At 41.5% G+C, this 17,095-nt stretch overlaps 1 protein-coding gene across 1 annotated transcript in view; it reads right to left on the reverse strand.

The window, feature by feature from the left end:
• The window catches only part of LOC120536984 (beta-1,3-N-acetylglucosaminyltransferase manic fringe-like), a 58,874-nt gene that overhangs the window by 31,265 nt on the left and 10,514 nt on the right, over window positions 1-17,095 (reverse strand). The window contains exons 2-4 of the mRNA XM_039765573.1: window positions 9,020-9,062; window positions 7,465-7,567; window positions 7,175-7,328 (exon numbers count right to left, since the gene is read on the reverse strand). Coding sequence (XP_039621507.1) covers window positions 7,175-7,328; window positions 7,465-7,567; window positions 9,020-9,062 — 300 coding nt within the window. The remainder of the gene's footprint in view (window positions 1-7,174; window positions 7,329-7,464; window positions 7,568-9,019; window positions 9,063-17,095) is intronic.

A 17,095-nucleotide genomic window follows, 5' to 3' on the forward strand; every position in this document is an offset into this window, starting at 1 on the left:
CACTGTCCTAACAACAGGAGACACAAAATGGTGGCACCCATAAATACCACAACGGTGGCCAAAAAAAAATGAAGTAAGCTTAAATTTGAAACGTTAATTGCACGGTCAGATTTGTGGGCTAGAAGAAGAAAAAAACAAATCAAGTGTTAGAACCTCAGAAAATGGTGTAAAATAAAAACACGGGAATCTTCTGAAATAAAGAATCCTAACCACGTCTGCAACCCTGAACTGAACAGATCTGACAGGCTGGCTGGGTTATCATGTGTTGTAATGCAGCTCATCTCCCCCTAGAGGGCAATGTCCCCTTTAGATATCACTGAATTCAAATCTAAAGTATATGTTGATACCAGCCAGGGGCCACTTTGGTCTTCAGACCTTCAGTTATTTTTTCCTTAGGATTAATGCATTACTTTGTCTGTAAAAACCTTTTCATGGTGGTTGCTTTGATTAAAACGCTAAAACCCAATGACTTTTGGTTAAGTCTTTCTGCGTTTGTTTCTTGCTCTCTATACCAAATGTTTTTCTTATCAGTGCAATGCCGATGACACGGATCTCTACTTGTCATTCTCCCAGAGGATCAAATGGTATCTGCTAGAATCTTTGAAGATCTTATTGACATTACAACCGGGAGGATGAAGCATTATCTCCAGCTCCAACTGGTAAAGGCAGACCCTCTTGTTATTTCTGCACTCTTGTTATTTCTGTCTATTTTGCACCCCACGTCTGTTCAGCTCATCTCATTTCATTATCGCTAACACTTGGCAAGTCTGTATGCAGCCTTGGGGATGAGTTTGATGACCAGCCGTTTTCATGGACCGTGTTGCTATGGTCTCTTGGCCTTGCAGATATCTGCAAGAACAGGCCGTATTAGACAGAGTATGTAGCATAACTCCTGATCCAGGCTTTGGTCTTGTCATGTCTGGATTACTGCAACTCTCTGTTGGCAGGTGTGCTACTAAGCTGCAGCAGATGATTTAAAATGCTGTGACAAGTATGGCGATCAACCTGTAGCGGACTAAAAATCCCAGCTAAGATTCACACTGCCTTTGACAATGATTTATTCATTTTTTCAGTGGGGATCCCAGGAACACACCCAGCCTTGGCCCGACTCACACCCACTCCCTCACAGAGATAAAAAGCAAACGGTAATAAAACAGAAATTTAGGAATGTATTAAACAATAATGAATGAAATATAACTATGCAATCTACAACGATCCCACCCCAGTTCCCTTCCAGAGATTATGCAACAAACACAAATTCAACAATGACAAATAACTAACAAAAACCACACACGATGAAGTCCATAAAAAGCGGCAACTGATGTGATGAAATGATGGAGGTAAATAAATAGTCCAGAGATCAGCTCACTGTATGTGAATGTAAAGGTCAGTCCTACCAGTATTTCCTGATGAGATGATGATGTGTGAATGGGATCAGCAGCACTCCTTTCTTCGCAGGTCAAGAACCAATCCTCGGACAGTCCTCATGCAGCAGGAAGATACCAGACAGTCCATACACCCAAACAGGAGATGATCCAGGACAAAAACAAGAATCCAAAGGCATTGAACGGGAAGGCAAACAGACCGCTAAACTCCAGATACGAAACAGCAAAAAAACTTTCTTTCTCTGTGTAACAGGCCTCCTTTTAAATCTTGTATCAGCCTCCTTGTCCCCCAGCAGCCCCTGCACCCTCAGCAAATGATCAATCGAAGCCACTGCAGAGACTGCTGGGAGTTGAAGTTTTCACTCCCCAGTAGTGCGGCTATAAACCATGTCACTCCTCTTTTCAGATCACTACATCAGCTTACTGTACCAGCATGTATTAAGTTCATATCCTTTATGTCTGCTGACAGAATAATTAATGCGTCTGCACCTAATATGTGGAGACAGTCAAGAGGTCCCATGCTCCTTCTCTACTGCTCAGTTCTGCTGATGAACATCGTCTGGCGATGCCACTTTGGCATCACATCTCACTTCAAACCCTTGTTATGTGTAGCTTCTTACTGGTGGAATGGGATGCCCACCTGCATTCAAACTTCTGACTCCCTAAATGTGTTTAGGAAGCGTTTCAAGCCTCTCTTGTTTGGTGAACTTCTGTCCAACTGAGCTGTTAGGATTTTGTAACCTAGGAATTGTAACTCGTTTGTATTTTGCTCTCTGATGATCATTTTTTTTTAACCTTGTCTTATAACATTTGTTCCCAAACCGATTCCCACTTGACTGATATTTACTTGATTATGTTGACACCTCTTTTGTTAAGTCACTTTGGATAATCATGTCTGATCAAAAAAAAAATGTAAATGTAAATGGGTTTAATTACACATTTAAATGGCCTTTCTGGTTTTGATTTGTGGTTTGCTTTTAGCTTTCCCAGCCTTCTCCCGATTGTTTTTTCTTATACATTATCGCAGGTGGCTGGGGGGGCTTAAGCCTCCCACAGACCACGTGGGGGTGACCGCCCTGGTGGCTATGGGGACCACGGGTACAGAGCTTTGAAGCTCAACCCTGTAGGGGCCCGCCAGGGGGCGCCCCAATGCCTTGGGAGCCTTGGACCTCAGCACCACTTGGTTGTGCCGGTGGAAGATGGCCGGGAGGCACCTGGAGCACATCCGGGTGTGTATAAAAGGGACCATCTCCCTCCATTCGATGGCTGGAGTCGGGAGAGAAGGAAAGGAGGTGGCCTGAAGAAAGAAAAGGCATTTGAAGAGTTGGCCTGGACTTTGGGGACTTTAGGGGTTTGTGGTGCACTTTATTAGTGTAAATAATGTATAATAAACGTGTATTGGGTGATTTGAACATGTCCGCCTGTTTGTGTCCGGGTCATTCTCCACAACATGTGTTCTGCCAATTTTTTCAATACTTGTGACATGTGAGTCCCTGTCTTACACCCCAAAACCCAAGGCTTAGTCTCAGTACTTTAGTAAGACCAGCTTGAAACAGGAACAGCACGGTTATTTATTGCAGCGGGATCTACTACTCTCCTCTACACAGACACAGCAGTCAGGCAGAGTCATAGCCAGGTTAGTGGCCAAGTAATACTGTTCCCTGCATTTATAATGTTCCTTGCATCACCCATCAATGACAAGTGCTTATAGCACGACCATGATTGGCTCGGATTTGCTTTCCTGGTGAGCTGCTGCAGCAATTGGAGCCTGTGGTTGCCCCGACAACAGATAAGCTGTCTTCTACAGACGCAGTGATCGTGCTTCGGGACGCTTTTCGGCGTGTCGTCCCGTTGGGGTCAGTCCCAAAAGAGTTTAAAAAACCTCACAACTGGCAGAACAATTTCAAATACATGTCTTCATGATGTCTGCTCATTTGAGACAGAGCCAAGTCAGAGTATGACTGATTTCTAGAGTACAGGTTTCAGTTCACAATTTATCGAATATGAATCTACATTAAGTGCTAAAAGTCTTCATTTGCACACAGTTCACGTCACACATTACTGCATAGGAGCTGACATTATAAGTTGCTGCACTCTGGAGGTGAAGACTCAATCTGTTTATCACAAACTAGCACTACATGAGACTGCCCCCTGTAGGGCACTGTTTGACTTTATTGACCACAAATCCTCATTGTAGGTGGCTTCCCCTGGAGGACATGGTTGGGTTTATGGTATAACTATCAGAAATAGGCCCATATGCATCTTAAGACAATTAGGGTCTGTTGCTTTCAGGTTTGACAGAAAATTAATTCACTTCATTTGTAAGTGCTCCCCTAGAGGGCATCACTTCAGTCTCTAAATAAGCTGAATGTTGTTGTTGTTTTATTTAGCAGCAAGTGGCATGATGTATTACCACTCTCTGGGGAACACAACTTGCAATATGCTTTTTGAAAAGGAATCCACAAAACACTCAGTTCAATCCAACTCCAATAGAAGTTCAGTTCACTTTCATTACCTGTCAAAACTGCTGCTACAGAGACCTGAGCTGTTAAATGAACCATGCAGAAGCCAAAGACGGTTCTGTCAGCTTTCAAGAAGATTCATTCTACGTGGGGCACACCTGACAAGGCCAACCAAACCTACTGCTGTGTGCCACGGATGTGCTTGTAAAGCATGGAGGACGAGACTCAGTTCTAAAGTAAATTTCATTTGTGACAAGCCTAAAAGAATTAAGAAGACATCTGAAGCTGAGTCAGTATAAATTGTCAAAGTGACTTACCATCCCAAAAACGATTACTAAATAACTAACAATGTAACAGTTCAAGTGGAAATCAACAGCATATGGGAAATGGCACGTTAAGACAGCAAGGGAAAGTCATGGGAATACAGAAAATGAGGAAAAAAATGTATTAAGTCAAGGAATATTCCTGTTAGAGAGTATGTGTATGAGGGAATTCTTATATCTGATTTTAGCAACATTAATGCAATCCAAGATTTGTAAGCCACTGCCTAATTAGGATGTGTTGGTATGTCTTTATGTTACTCAAAGAGCTGACGTTAGATGGTTATACTGATTTGCAAGGTCTCAGGATCTGAGGGGGCTGGTTGGATGGAAATCTTGCTCTGAATACCTGGACTTATGTGAGGGCCCAAGATGGTCCGTGTGGAAGTTAGTTGTCGTTGTAACAGTTCCCAACAGTAAGAGTGGTGACAACAACTGTATGCAACTACAGAAGGTGGGAATGCACAAGAACTTGAACCCCAGTGGTCCATTATGTAAATCAACTCAATGCTTCTAATGGCCCTCCACCACTCCGTAGGATAGTAGTGGCCTCCCACCTCAGGCAGATTTCAGTTATTCCACAAGACTGACCGTGAGGGGGCTGGTTGGATGGAACTCTTGGTCTGAATACCTGGTCTTATGTGAGGGCCCAAGATGGTCCATGTGGAAGTTAGTTGTCGTTGTAACAGTTGCCAACAGTAAGAGTTGTGACAACAACTGTATGCAACTACAGAAGGTGGGAATGCACAAGAACTTGAACCCCAGTGGTCCATTATGTAAATCAACTCAATGCTTCTAATGGCCCTCCACCACTCCGCAGGATAGTAGTGGCCTCCCACCTCAGGCAGATTTCAGTTATTCCACAAGGCTGACCAAGCAGTCCTTTTAAATATAACGGTCTGAAATCCATGAAAGAAGACTTACTTACTTGCTACAATGTACCAGGAATGATTGAACAGTTTTGTCCATCAAATCGCAGTGTTTGCGTCAGGTGAGTTTTGCGGATTCCATTAATGACTTTGCAACTGCGAAAATGCTGTGATGGATTCTGTAAAAATTAGAGCGCTAAGAAAGTTTCTGTTATTTTATACATTTTTTTATATGATGTTAAAAGGCCGCAGTGGGCTGGCACCCTTCCCACAATTTGTTTCCTGCCTTGCGCCCTGTGTTGGCTGGGATTGGCTCCAGCAGACCCCCGTGACCCTGTAGTTAGGATATAGCGGGTTGGATAATGGATGGATGGAAAACACAAGGTTACAACCTATTATTTTGGGATTGAACTGTAAACATGTTAGAAAAGGTATGCATGGCGTAACATTCAAGTGCGTTTGGGGAACTAAGCTGATATGAAAGTTGAGAATTTCACATTTTTTTGAGTTACTTAATCCAAGAGTCAGTTATCATGTGTTTTTTTTATTAAATATTTTTGTAACAGTATTCAGAAATAAGAGGGCAAATCAAAAAGTAATGTTTAAAGAGGGTAGGCTCAGACAGTTTAATTTTTTGTTGCAGCAATTTCTATAATCTTGGTACATCTGTGTATATCCTCTCCCTTATATTCTTTATTGTTCTCACCTGATTGATAGTTTTTGTAACAAAGAAACTGTTCTAAGGGTAAAAAAGTGGCAAAGGCCACACTATTACTTGATGGATAAACTGAAGATACAGTATATCCTTCTGCCTGAGCCTAGCAAAACTACTCTTCGAAGATGGATATGATTGTTGAAGACCCCATTGAAGCATCGTAAGACAAATGTATTGTCCTATGGGCTTCTGCGATTGTTTGCATATGGGAGTAAATGCAGAGTTTAATATATCCATTCATTAGTAGCATATTTCTTTGTCTTAACATCTCCACTGTGATTACAGGTTAGAGATATAGTGGTTATAGTATAAAAAGAACACATTCCCTAACACAATGAACCTCCTGCTGCATGCAATGCCACAAATAACTCCAAAACTGCCAAAGAACTTAAAACGCTGTTTACACATTGTGGTATAGCGGGTCCATGGCTACGAAAGATTGGCGGCTTTTAAATAATCCATTGCCGTGGGGAGTTGATGGAGAAACTGGGGTGAGTCGCACCTGCACGTGAGGGTGCGATCATTCTCAATTGCTTAATCAGCTTCCTGCAGTGCGTGATTGAGATTCTGAGCCGACGGAGCCGTATAAGAATGGGCCGGCACAGAAAGGAAAGAGGAAATGGAAGAAAGGCTTAGAGAGCTAGAGCAGCATTGGGGTGAATAAAAGAGGACAAGCCAGCTAGCCAGCATGAATGTGAGAGGTCAGCACGGTCAGGGGTACCGGATGGAGCTCAAGGGGCAGGTCGTGCTCACTGAATGGGAGAGTGGGTACAATCGGGGAGGAGTCCGCCCTAGGGATCTGAGGGACGACTAAGAGTGCGAGAAGGAAGATGGGAGGATAACCAACCCTGAGCGGTCTGGCAGATGCCAACGGAGGCAGCCAAGATGGGGGTCTGTAGCGTGAGGACTGCAGTGACTGAAGTCTCACCCGCTGAGCATGACTTGGCAGAACTGGAGAGACTGGGAAGGAGCTGTACTTGGCTGGTTTGCCCCAAATGTCTGCTACAGGATTTCATTTGTTTTAAACATCTGGATTTTACCTTTTTTATGGATTATTTATGAACATCTGAAGCGCTGCACTTATTTTGGGATTTTGTTTGGATTTGTTTTGAATTTATTTTTTAAAATAAAAGCACTTCTGCACTTTGCACCTATCCCCTTGCTTCGTTTGGTGTCCTCATTGTCCAGCTCATCCAGTTACATTACCAACAGTGTCAGGTTCAAGGGCTCCTAAAAGGCAAATGAAAGCATGAAGCAGAACCCGCATTGTCACACACATCAATAAAAAAGTAACTCCTCCTTGGACATTCATGAATGATATGGAAGTAGAAGGCGATCAGCTTAGTTCTAGACCCCGGTGTAGCCCTGTTGTTAAAGTCATTACCGACCGCTCAGGAGATGTAGGCAAACAGAGGTGACTTACAGAGCGATTGTTTGGCAGCGACTCTACTGCGTCAATTGGCTTGTTCAAACTGGGTTTGCCGATATACACATCACTGCTAGGCGAAAACGTCGACAGAAGTGTGACAAGAGTGTGCGGGTTCATGTAGTTGTCGTCATCTACATGGCAGAACCACCTGAGGAGCAAAGACAGAGATAAATAGAAAAAGACATCATGAGAGGTACTGAACGACTGAGCAATAAATATATAGTATACACACATGTGTAAGAGGCAAAGAAACAGACAACGTTTAATGAGATCGTGCAACTCACAGTTTTTGAGAAGCAATAAAGGCATCGTACTCGGCTGCCATCTTACAAGAGAGAGCTTCTCGGCTGTGCTCAGAGGAACAATTTGTCACCACTAGATGGTATCCTGCAGAAATAAAAAAAGAGATTGTCTTGATAACATCTGATTAATCAGGGCATGGGCAGCCCCGTCAAAGCCAGAAGCGGCTAGAACAATCATAGTGGCAGAATACCAGTCCTGAAACTTGGCAGGGAAGTGGATTTTCTTATTTTCAAAGTGACTCGACTTTATATCTTTTATATGTTACTATTACTGTCAAAAATTGGTGCCTCACTTTGGTGTTTTTTACAGGATCACCTTGGTGAACTTTTCAATAAAGCTCTGACAATACAGGGCAGCTGAGAGGGGGCACAGCAAGGGGGTATTGAACAGGCAGGCACCTATATTTGGAATATAATTTAATTTTGTCAATTAACAATCTTGTGTACAGATTGTCATGAGGTACCACTGTCCCCTTTCATTTGCTCTTAATAAATTAAATTAACTAAGTTGGGCTTCACCAGGAGCATCACTTTCAAGAGAGGCCCAACACGATGATGAGGAAAGCAGGCTCAGTTAGGGATCCACTCTCAGCTCAAAACAATATTTCACCTTTTGTATTTGGACTGAAAGGTTTTTTTCACTTTGTTTGTGATTTATGTACAAAATTTTTAACATAATTTAACAAGTTCTTTATTTTTTTTTTGGTGTGAAACACAACAAGAAAAATAAGCATATGTTCAGTTACTAAATTATTCGCTTGGTGAGGCCGTCTTGAAAAGTAGTAACAACAAACAATCTGAGAAAACCCTGCCTGACGTCTTATTGATTTTCAAATTCAATGTCCTATCACAAATAAAACTGCAATTTGCTTTTTTACCGAGAAAAGTCTAACATTGAAACATTTGAAAAAGTGTGTGGGGGGTGTGAAAGGTCTCTTGTGCTCTGTTAAAGAAGGAAGGTTGAAGTTAACATAACAATTAGGCAAAGCATGCAGCTCTATATGAAGTAAAGCATTGTGCTTGAAAAGTTCATATTTGCTGTATGAATTTGCTCAAGTTACATTTTTAATTATCCTACCAGCATAATATTAATTTTGTTAGAACCAATTATTTAATTTTTAAATAGAGAAGATAAAGAAATTGAACAAATTTAGCTACACTGAAATTTAAATGTTACCTTACTGAAGTCACATGCTCTCTACCTCAGTTAGTAGTCTTAATTTTCACTCTAATTTAATATTCTTCACATTAATTTTAACTGCCTTTTACATGTTGGCATCAACTTAAATATTTATGATATTAGCAGTTGTTCACTGACATTTTGAATAAGTATGATTAGAAGATGTTAAAAATGCAAGCCTTTCTTTGTTGCCTTTTGACACTTCTGCAAAGTTACAGAAAAGAAGCGAGGTATATCCCTGATCCCTAAAAACAACTGTCTTCTATCAGAATGCAATGAGTGGGACTCAGCAGGCCCAGAAGAGGTCATTTGGTAAGAAATTGTGTTGACAAGCCAAACACCGGGTCACAAACATACCTTTTGATAACTCTTCATCATTTGTGTCAGTGAAGATGTAAGTCTGCAAAAAGAAAAAAGCAAAAAGAAAGATAGTGAGCACCCTGAAATATAAGCCACTCTGGAAGAATGGAGTTGAGAATAGCAAACATTTGAACAAATAAAGAAAAAAACTATACATTTACATTTATATTCAGAACATCCTCCCCTCTCTTTCTAGAAAAGGATACTTCACTCTGCTACATTATTTCATTATTTCAGCTCAAAAACAACAGACAGACAGACAGACAGACAGACAGACAGACAGACAGACAGACAGACAGACAGATAGATAGATAGATAGATAGATAGATAGATAGATAGATAGATAGATAGATAGATAGATTTTGGTATAGTAAGCAGGATAAGATAGATATTCCAGCCAACACAGGGCGCAAGAAAGGAACAAATCCCTGGGCAGGGCGCCAGTCCACTGCAGGGCACACAAAGCACACACTAGTGATAATTTAGGATCGCCAATGCACCTTACCTGGTTGGACAATAGATAGATAGATAGATAGATAGATAGATAGATAGATAGATAGATAGATAGATAGATAGATAGATAGATAGATAGATAGATAGATAGATAGATAGACAGTGTGAGGGACAGCCCTTGATCATTACCCGGCCAGGACGCCTCCTAAATGGATGGACAGCAGGAGATGGTTTATAATGGGTGTTCTCTCCCATTATCTCCCATGGATATTTGTTGGCTCAGCCCTGTTAGGTGCCCCCAGGAGAAGCCCTTTAATAGCAGGGACCGCCATAAAACTTTTATTTTAATGAAGCATTCAGAATTCTAACACATTTGAAGAGCATGCTCTTCAATAAGCAATTGAGGATCTATCTATCTATCTATCTATCTATCTATCTATCTATCTATCTATCTATCTATCTATCTATCTATCTATCTATCTATCTATCTATCTATCTATCGCTCTTCAATAAGCAATTGAGGATCTATCTATCTATCTATCTATCTATCTATCTATCTATCTATCTATCTATCTATCTATCTATCTATCTATCTATCTATCTATCTATCTATCTATCTATCTATCTTCAATAAGCAATTGAGGATCAATCTAATTTCAAACAACAACAACAACAAGACCAAAATTAAAGTACAAGTTCCAACTAATCAACTATCTAATGCGATGTATGCCACGCATGGGCTGGTGTCCCGGTGGGATGGAGTAAAGACCCTTGCCCATATATTGGAGGGACTGGAACAGGTAAGCAGTCATGACTACATTTATCCCCAACAAGTTTGATGGCAGCATCCCTGGGGCTTGGTACCCATTCAGACCCCTGCAAGGTATGCCTGGACTTGGGGCAGCCCTGATAGGATTAATGGGTGCCGCCATTGGAAGTTGCTGGGATTTGTGATCTCTGCAATTTACTTTTGACCCAGACGTGTTTCCTGAAGTGTATGCCCTGGCACCAGAGGTACTTTCAGGTCAGGAGACACTCTGCCTTACCCAGGTGAGTTGGAGTTGTTACTGGAGGTTGGGCAAAGCTCACCTGGGAGGAGTGGAGGAAAAAAAATGCGGAAGAGAATAAAGAATTGTATTCTGTTTTGCCACCTTCCCTTCCATTCCTTTCTTCCACATGAGCTCAGCCATGACCAACATACTGGGAGGGATCAACCACAAAATGATGTCTGGTCAGAGGTGGGAAACTTCAACTGCTGGTTGAGGTTGGCTTTCAGGTTCTACTAATAGAATCTTGTGTAGTGTTTGCTTTTACGCACATTCCTATAACAGTGATCCTCAAAGTATTTTGGAATGAGGACCACTTTGTCAAAGTCAGAGATTATGGAGGTCCACCTTGGTCAACAACCACGTATTTCTATAAATTCCAGTTTTTTTTTACTACAGGTACTCTTTTGCAAAATATTGTAGTGACTCAAGGTGCAAAAAAAAGAGCAGTTGGCACACGAAGTCAAATAGTGAGTTAAAAAGTCTGAACAGAGCTGTTTACTGGAAAGATCCTCTTTAGTATCTATCTATCTATCTATCTATCTATCTATCTATCTATCTATCTATCTATCTATCTATCTATCTAATTTAAAAAGCCAGAGATATGGAGGGCTCCACCTATGGCCAACAACAAAGATGCCTTTGTAAAGTATTAATAGTTGTAATAAACCTGTGTCTGTGAGGTTGGGTCTGGGGTTTTGAGGAGCTGTAACGTCCCCTTACAGGTCATACTTTAGTGTTTCATCTTTCACAGAATACTATCCGCAATAACAATAATAATAATAATAATAATAATAATAATAATAATAACACAAGGGTGGTTCAAAAAGTTTCTACACTTTTATAATTTCATTGGAAACGGTGAAGGCGGGAGGAGTAGTAATTGGTCGTGTCTGAGAGTGTCATGTGCCTTGTTCTGTCTAGCAAGTCGGCTACCCTTGCAGTTTAGTATAAGAGTTGTCACCCTGTAGTGAAGATGGCTGTGAAACTTATAAACTGCACCAAAGAGGAAGAGTGTTCTGTCATATACTTTATGTGGGAAGAAGGTGTGCTGGGAGCACAAATTCATCTCCGCATGTGTGATCAGTAAGGGGATAAAGTTCTCTCTCGTAGAGTCATCTGTGAGTGGATTGAAATGTTTGAAAATGGCTGTACTAGTGTGACGGATGCAGAGTGCTCCGGACACTCAAAAGAAGCTTTACGGGGAAGAAGATTTTCATGTGATGATGATGTGAGAGCGGCAGTGCATCAGTGGCTGTATGCTCAACCAAAAACATTTTTTGCTGATGGTATTGAAAAGTTGGTATGATGCTGGGGAAATTGCATTGCAAAGGAAGGTGACAATGTAGAAAAGTGATGTCATTTGTATTTGAAAATCTTAATAAACATACTTAAAAAAAAGTGTGGAAACTTTTTTAATGTCCCTCGTAATAATAATAATAATAATAATAATAATAATAATAATAATTCACAGTACAGATTGATCAGACAGGAAGTAGATAAAATTCTCTGCATTTTTAGCTCGTTGTCCTCAGCAGAACCACTCGGTCATTTATGTGAAAAAAAAATTTTAGGGTAATATGGCATCCATCTTAAAGAAATAGCATAAAGGGTTAATAAATGTGGGAGACCAAATAAAGGTCAAGTGAACAACAAAATGTACACTGAAATATAAGATTTAGTTTAGGAAAAATACTGAGATGGTCAAGTAAATGAAGAATGTACCAGAAGAAAGGCTGATGTAACATACAAAATGTACTGAAGGATGACTACGAGATATAAACGAGAATGGACAATTGTTATATGCACAGAAATTTCAAGAGTGGTGTCTTATCTCAAAAGGTATAAGAAGAACCAGAATATAATATAATACACTTTTATTTTATATAAATAATTTGGGTGTAAACCAACAAACCAACCAGAGTAAAATGCATGCATCTATTGACACTGCATGTAAATTCAACAGTTTAGTGAACTGAACCTCTATCCTTTGTTTCTATGACCATTCTGATTATGCTGGCCATGTTGTAACGGACTGCTTTTGAAGAATGCTCCATCCAAGGCATTTTTCTGAGGAGTAATTAACAGATACAATGAACAGCTTTTCTTCTGCCTGATTTCTGAATTGTCCTATTAGAGGATGTTTCTGTCTTTAATAAGATGTTACATTTCTACTACACTTACAGCAGATGACTGACTACGATTGTGGAGTGACTTTAGCTTTCCTCTAGCAGTACTGGGAGTTAGAAGTTCATATGCCTAACACTTTGCCTAGTTTTAAAACATTATTCACTTCTGCCAGCTTGGATGCAATCGCTGCTACTGCTGTTGCCACCGACAGCGCTGTTATAATAATAATAATAATAATAATAGTAATACTTTAATTATAATAATAGAGCTTCAACTGGAATATTACACTGTAGGAGCATAATAAAATGTAATAATCAAAATGACAACATGACTATAACTCCGGTTTCTAATACCTTGCTAAAGACGGAGTTTAATTTAAAATCAAAATATAAACGTCTCCCAAATGGGCTTACTTATATTCAAACTTGGAAAATACCATCCACTCTTGTTTATTATCATCTACAAACTGATTGATGACAATCCTCATATTCGCTTCTGGCTGGTTAAAATGATTTCTATAGCCAGCTCTCTCTGTGGTCGTGCATTGGGTGGATATGGCATTCTCTACCTACACAATTATCAGAGCACTATACTAGTACTTCTTTCGGCTGCTCCCGTTAGGGGTTGCCACAGCGAATCATCTCTTTCCATATCTTTCTGTCCTCTGTATCTTGCTCTGTTACACCATCACCTGCATGTCCTCCCTCACCACATCCATAAACCTTCTCTTAGGCCTTCCTCCTTTCCTCTTCCCTGGCAGCTCTATCCTTAGCATCCTCCTCCCAATATACCCAGCATCTCTCCTCTGCACATGTCCCTAATGCAATCTCACCTCTCTGACATTAACTCCCAACTGTCCAACTTGAGCTGACCCTGTAATGTCTTAATTTCTAATCCTATCCATCCTCGTCACACCCAATGAAAATCTTAGCATCTTTAACTCTGCTACCTCCAACTCTGTCTCCTGCTTTCTTTTCTGGTCAGTATCACCGTCTCCAGACCATACAACATAGCTGGTCTGACTACCATCCTAAAGACCTTCCCTTTCACTCTTGCTGATACCTGTCTGTCACAAATTTGTTACTAAAAAAAAGCTTCAGTTCTTTGTGACATGGATTCCACAAAGATTCCTTTGAGAACTTGGTCCATGCAGACATGATCGCATCAAAACATTTCTGCAGACTTGTCTCCCTTTCTACCAGATACCAAGGGTTTTCGGTTGGATTCAGATCCAGTGACTATCAAGGCCACTGACCTCATTGTCATGTTCATGACGATGTTTGTGACGTGGTGCATTATCATGCTAGAAGTAGCCATTAGAAGATGTGTAAAGATTGGTATTATCAGGCCCAAAGTGGGTCAAGAAAACACTCCCCACACCAATACACCACCACCACTAGCCTGGACTGTTAACACAAGGCATGCTGGGTGCATGGATTCACATTGTTGGCACTAAAATCTGACCCAACCATCTTTGTGCCTCAACAGAAATCGAGATGCATCACACCAGGCTACACTTTTCCAGTCTTCAGCTACCTAGTTTTAGTGAGCCTCTGCCTACTGCAGCCTCAGCTTTTTGCTCTTGGCTGACAGGAGTGGAACTTGACATGATCTGCAGCTGTTGTAGTCCATCCGTCTCAAGGTTTGTTGTGCATTCTGAGATGCTTTTCTGCTCACCACAGTTATAAAAGGTGGTTGTCTGAGCCTTTCTGTTAGCTCAGTCCAGCTTGCTCATTCACCCCTCTCATCAACAAGGCTTTTCGGTCCATAGAACTGACACTCACTGGGTGTGTATTGCTTTTCACACCATTCTGTGAAGCTCTAGAGACTTAAAAGAACTATTTTGCTGATAAAACCAAATGAAACAATGTTAAGTCACCAACCACCTGACTTTCTTGCAGACAGTATCATCTTTTACTTCTACACCATTCTTTCCTGCTTCAATCCCATATGTTTGTATTGATTGTTCCTTCTCTTTCTCTCTTTCAAAATTTCTTCAAATTCTCAATCTTCCACTCTCTCATCCTACCTAACTCCTCTATTATTTGGGGCTCTTTTGCTTTAAGTCCACATTGATGTAGACATCAAGAATCAACCCCTGGCAACAGCAATCCCTTAAATCCACCTTCACTATTATATTACGGATCACTGGCTAAAATCGAGGACTAAGAGATATAAACCCAGCAATGCAGACTTTCATTCCAGTTGAGCAGGACTGAGCACCTGGTAAGCAAGAGACTGAAATAAGGACAGTGTGTGAACGATGTGAGAGAAGACACCACCATACCTGAGAATAAACCAACAAAAAACAGCCAGCATGGTAACTCATTGAGAAGCAGTACGAGAATGAACCTGCAACATACAAAGAGACTCAGGAGCAGTATGGGTTTGACAGAGTTCTGTTCGTGTTGGGATTTTTGTTAACTTCCCAGCGTTAAAAAGGGACTACTAAGGAGGTGCTGAGCGATTTAGAAATTGAAGAGAGGAAAGTGCTGCTCAGATTTAAAAAGCTGAAATCAAACAAATCATCAGGATCAAGTTCTTAAGGAGGTTAGCAAGGACATATATAAACCCTTGACACATAATTTTAGGAAGTTACTGTACATTGGGGAAGTTCCTAAGGACTGGAAAATGGCAAATATCATCCCACTATATAAAAAGGGTCACCAAGCAGATCCAAGAAACTCTAAGCCAGTAAGCTTAATGCATCCATCCATCCATTATCCAACCCGCTATATCCTAATTACAGGGTCACAGGGGTCTGCTGGAGCCAATCCCAGCCAACACAGGTAGCAAGGCAGGAAACAAACCCCGGGCAGGGCGTCTTACTGACTCACTGACCAGAGATCATTCTGTGGTCTGTACGTCCCTGGTTGGTGATCATGGATGAGCTCACCATCCCATGAGAGGAAGGAATGAAAGGCAACCTTTGGGAGGAAGTGGGAGAAGTATAAGGAATTGGCAGAGACATGCCCAAAAAAAGGTGGAAGACATCAGTCTACCCAGCAGAAGTAGGCTGCAGAGGTTTCATTGGAACAACAACCCAACAAATTCTGAAGGCAGTTAGAGTTACCAGTTTCAGGCAAAAGAAAGCCGTCAAAGAATTGGTGGAAGAGGCAGAGCAAGGGGGTATCTGGCTTTAAGAGAAAGATGTAAAATGGGGAGAGCAAGGATCTTAGGGCATGTTGTAGGGAGGGGAGTGGTAGGGAATTGTCCCTATTTGTGGTCCGCCAGTCTGAGATGTTCCAGGATCAAAGAGTTGAAACATCAACCCATGGGCACTGCATCAGGAAGCAATGCACAACAGGTAATAAATATTTGTGCTTCCATCTAGAACAGATGGATAACAGTAAGAAATAATTTACAAAACATGTCACTTTAAACAATCAAAATAAATAATAACAAAAATTCCTGGAGTTGAAATATTAAAGTAAAGAAATTGCATAAGGGCAGAAGCTCAAAACATTAGAAGCAGCCACCTAACAGAAAATTTAAAAGCATAAAAAAGTGAGAAACCCTCCTTCTTTTGTTTGGAAGCTGCTCCAAGTGGCACAGGAACATTTGTGACAGCCATAAAACGATCCACACACCAGCTCAGGAGGTCGGGAGGGTCCCGCTGGCCATTGACAGCCCTTTAACAGTTGGAAGGCTCTCTCCGGCAGTCTTATTGTCTGCCACGCGGAACAAACGTTCTTCACGACATGGTGTCAATGCTCACTTTGGTGGTGTCGAATGGGGCGACTGCAGCGAGACTAATGACAACTTGTGAACAGGCATGGTGGGGCGGGGCGGCGGGGGGGATTGCGGTTAATGCTTTGAGAGCAGGGAGGCCACCTTCTGTTTCCTGGGGAGCAGACAATAGCAGGCGAGAAGCCACTTACTTAACAGCTTAACCAGGGTCTGGTAGCAGGCCGTTAAACAGACTGCTCATTTGGCGGAGTGTCGCGGGTGAGTTTTGTAAACAGAACAGAGAGCAAGGAAGGAGCTTCAAAGGGAAGTCAGAGACGCACAAAGCTCCTAAAAGCAGGCCATCATTTTAATGACTTGAGTTTAATATAGGTGACACATTAACAGTGGGAAGTTTCTAGATGGTGACTGTGGTCAGCAGCTTAGTACATAAGTAAAATATGGGGTGGCATAATGCTGTTTACTGCAGTGGGCTGGCGCCCTGCCCGGGGTTTGTTTTCTGCCTTGCACCCTGTGTTGGCTGGGATTGGCTCCAGCAGACCCCCGTGACCCTGTAGTTAGGATATAGTGGGTCGGATAATGGATGGATAAATGGATGGATGGATAATGATGTTTAACTATAAGGCAACTGGAGATGAGGTCCATCATTGCTTACTGCGTGAAGTTTGAAATTTCTCCCCATGACTGTGTGGGTGTCCTCCCACTATCAAAGCACACGCAGGTTTGGTGTTCAGCCTGTGATGGACTGGCGTCCTGT

The sequence above is a fragment of the Polypterus senegalus genome, chromosome 10, assembly GCF_016835505.1.
Source record: "Polypterus senegalus isolate Bchr_013 chromosome 10, ASM1683550v1, whole genome shotgun sequence".
In the NCBI taxonomy this organism is placed as follows: domain Eukaryota; kingdom Metazoa; phylum Chordata; class Cladistia; order Polypteriformes; family Polypteridae; genus Polypterus; species Polypterus senegalus.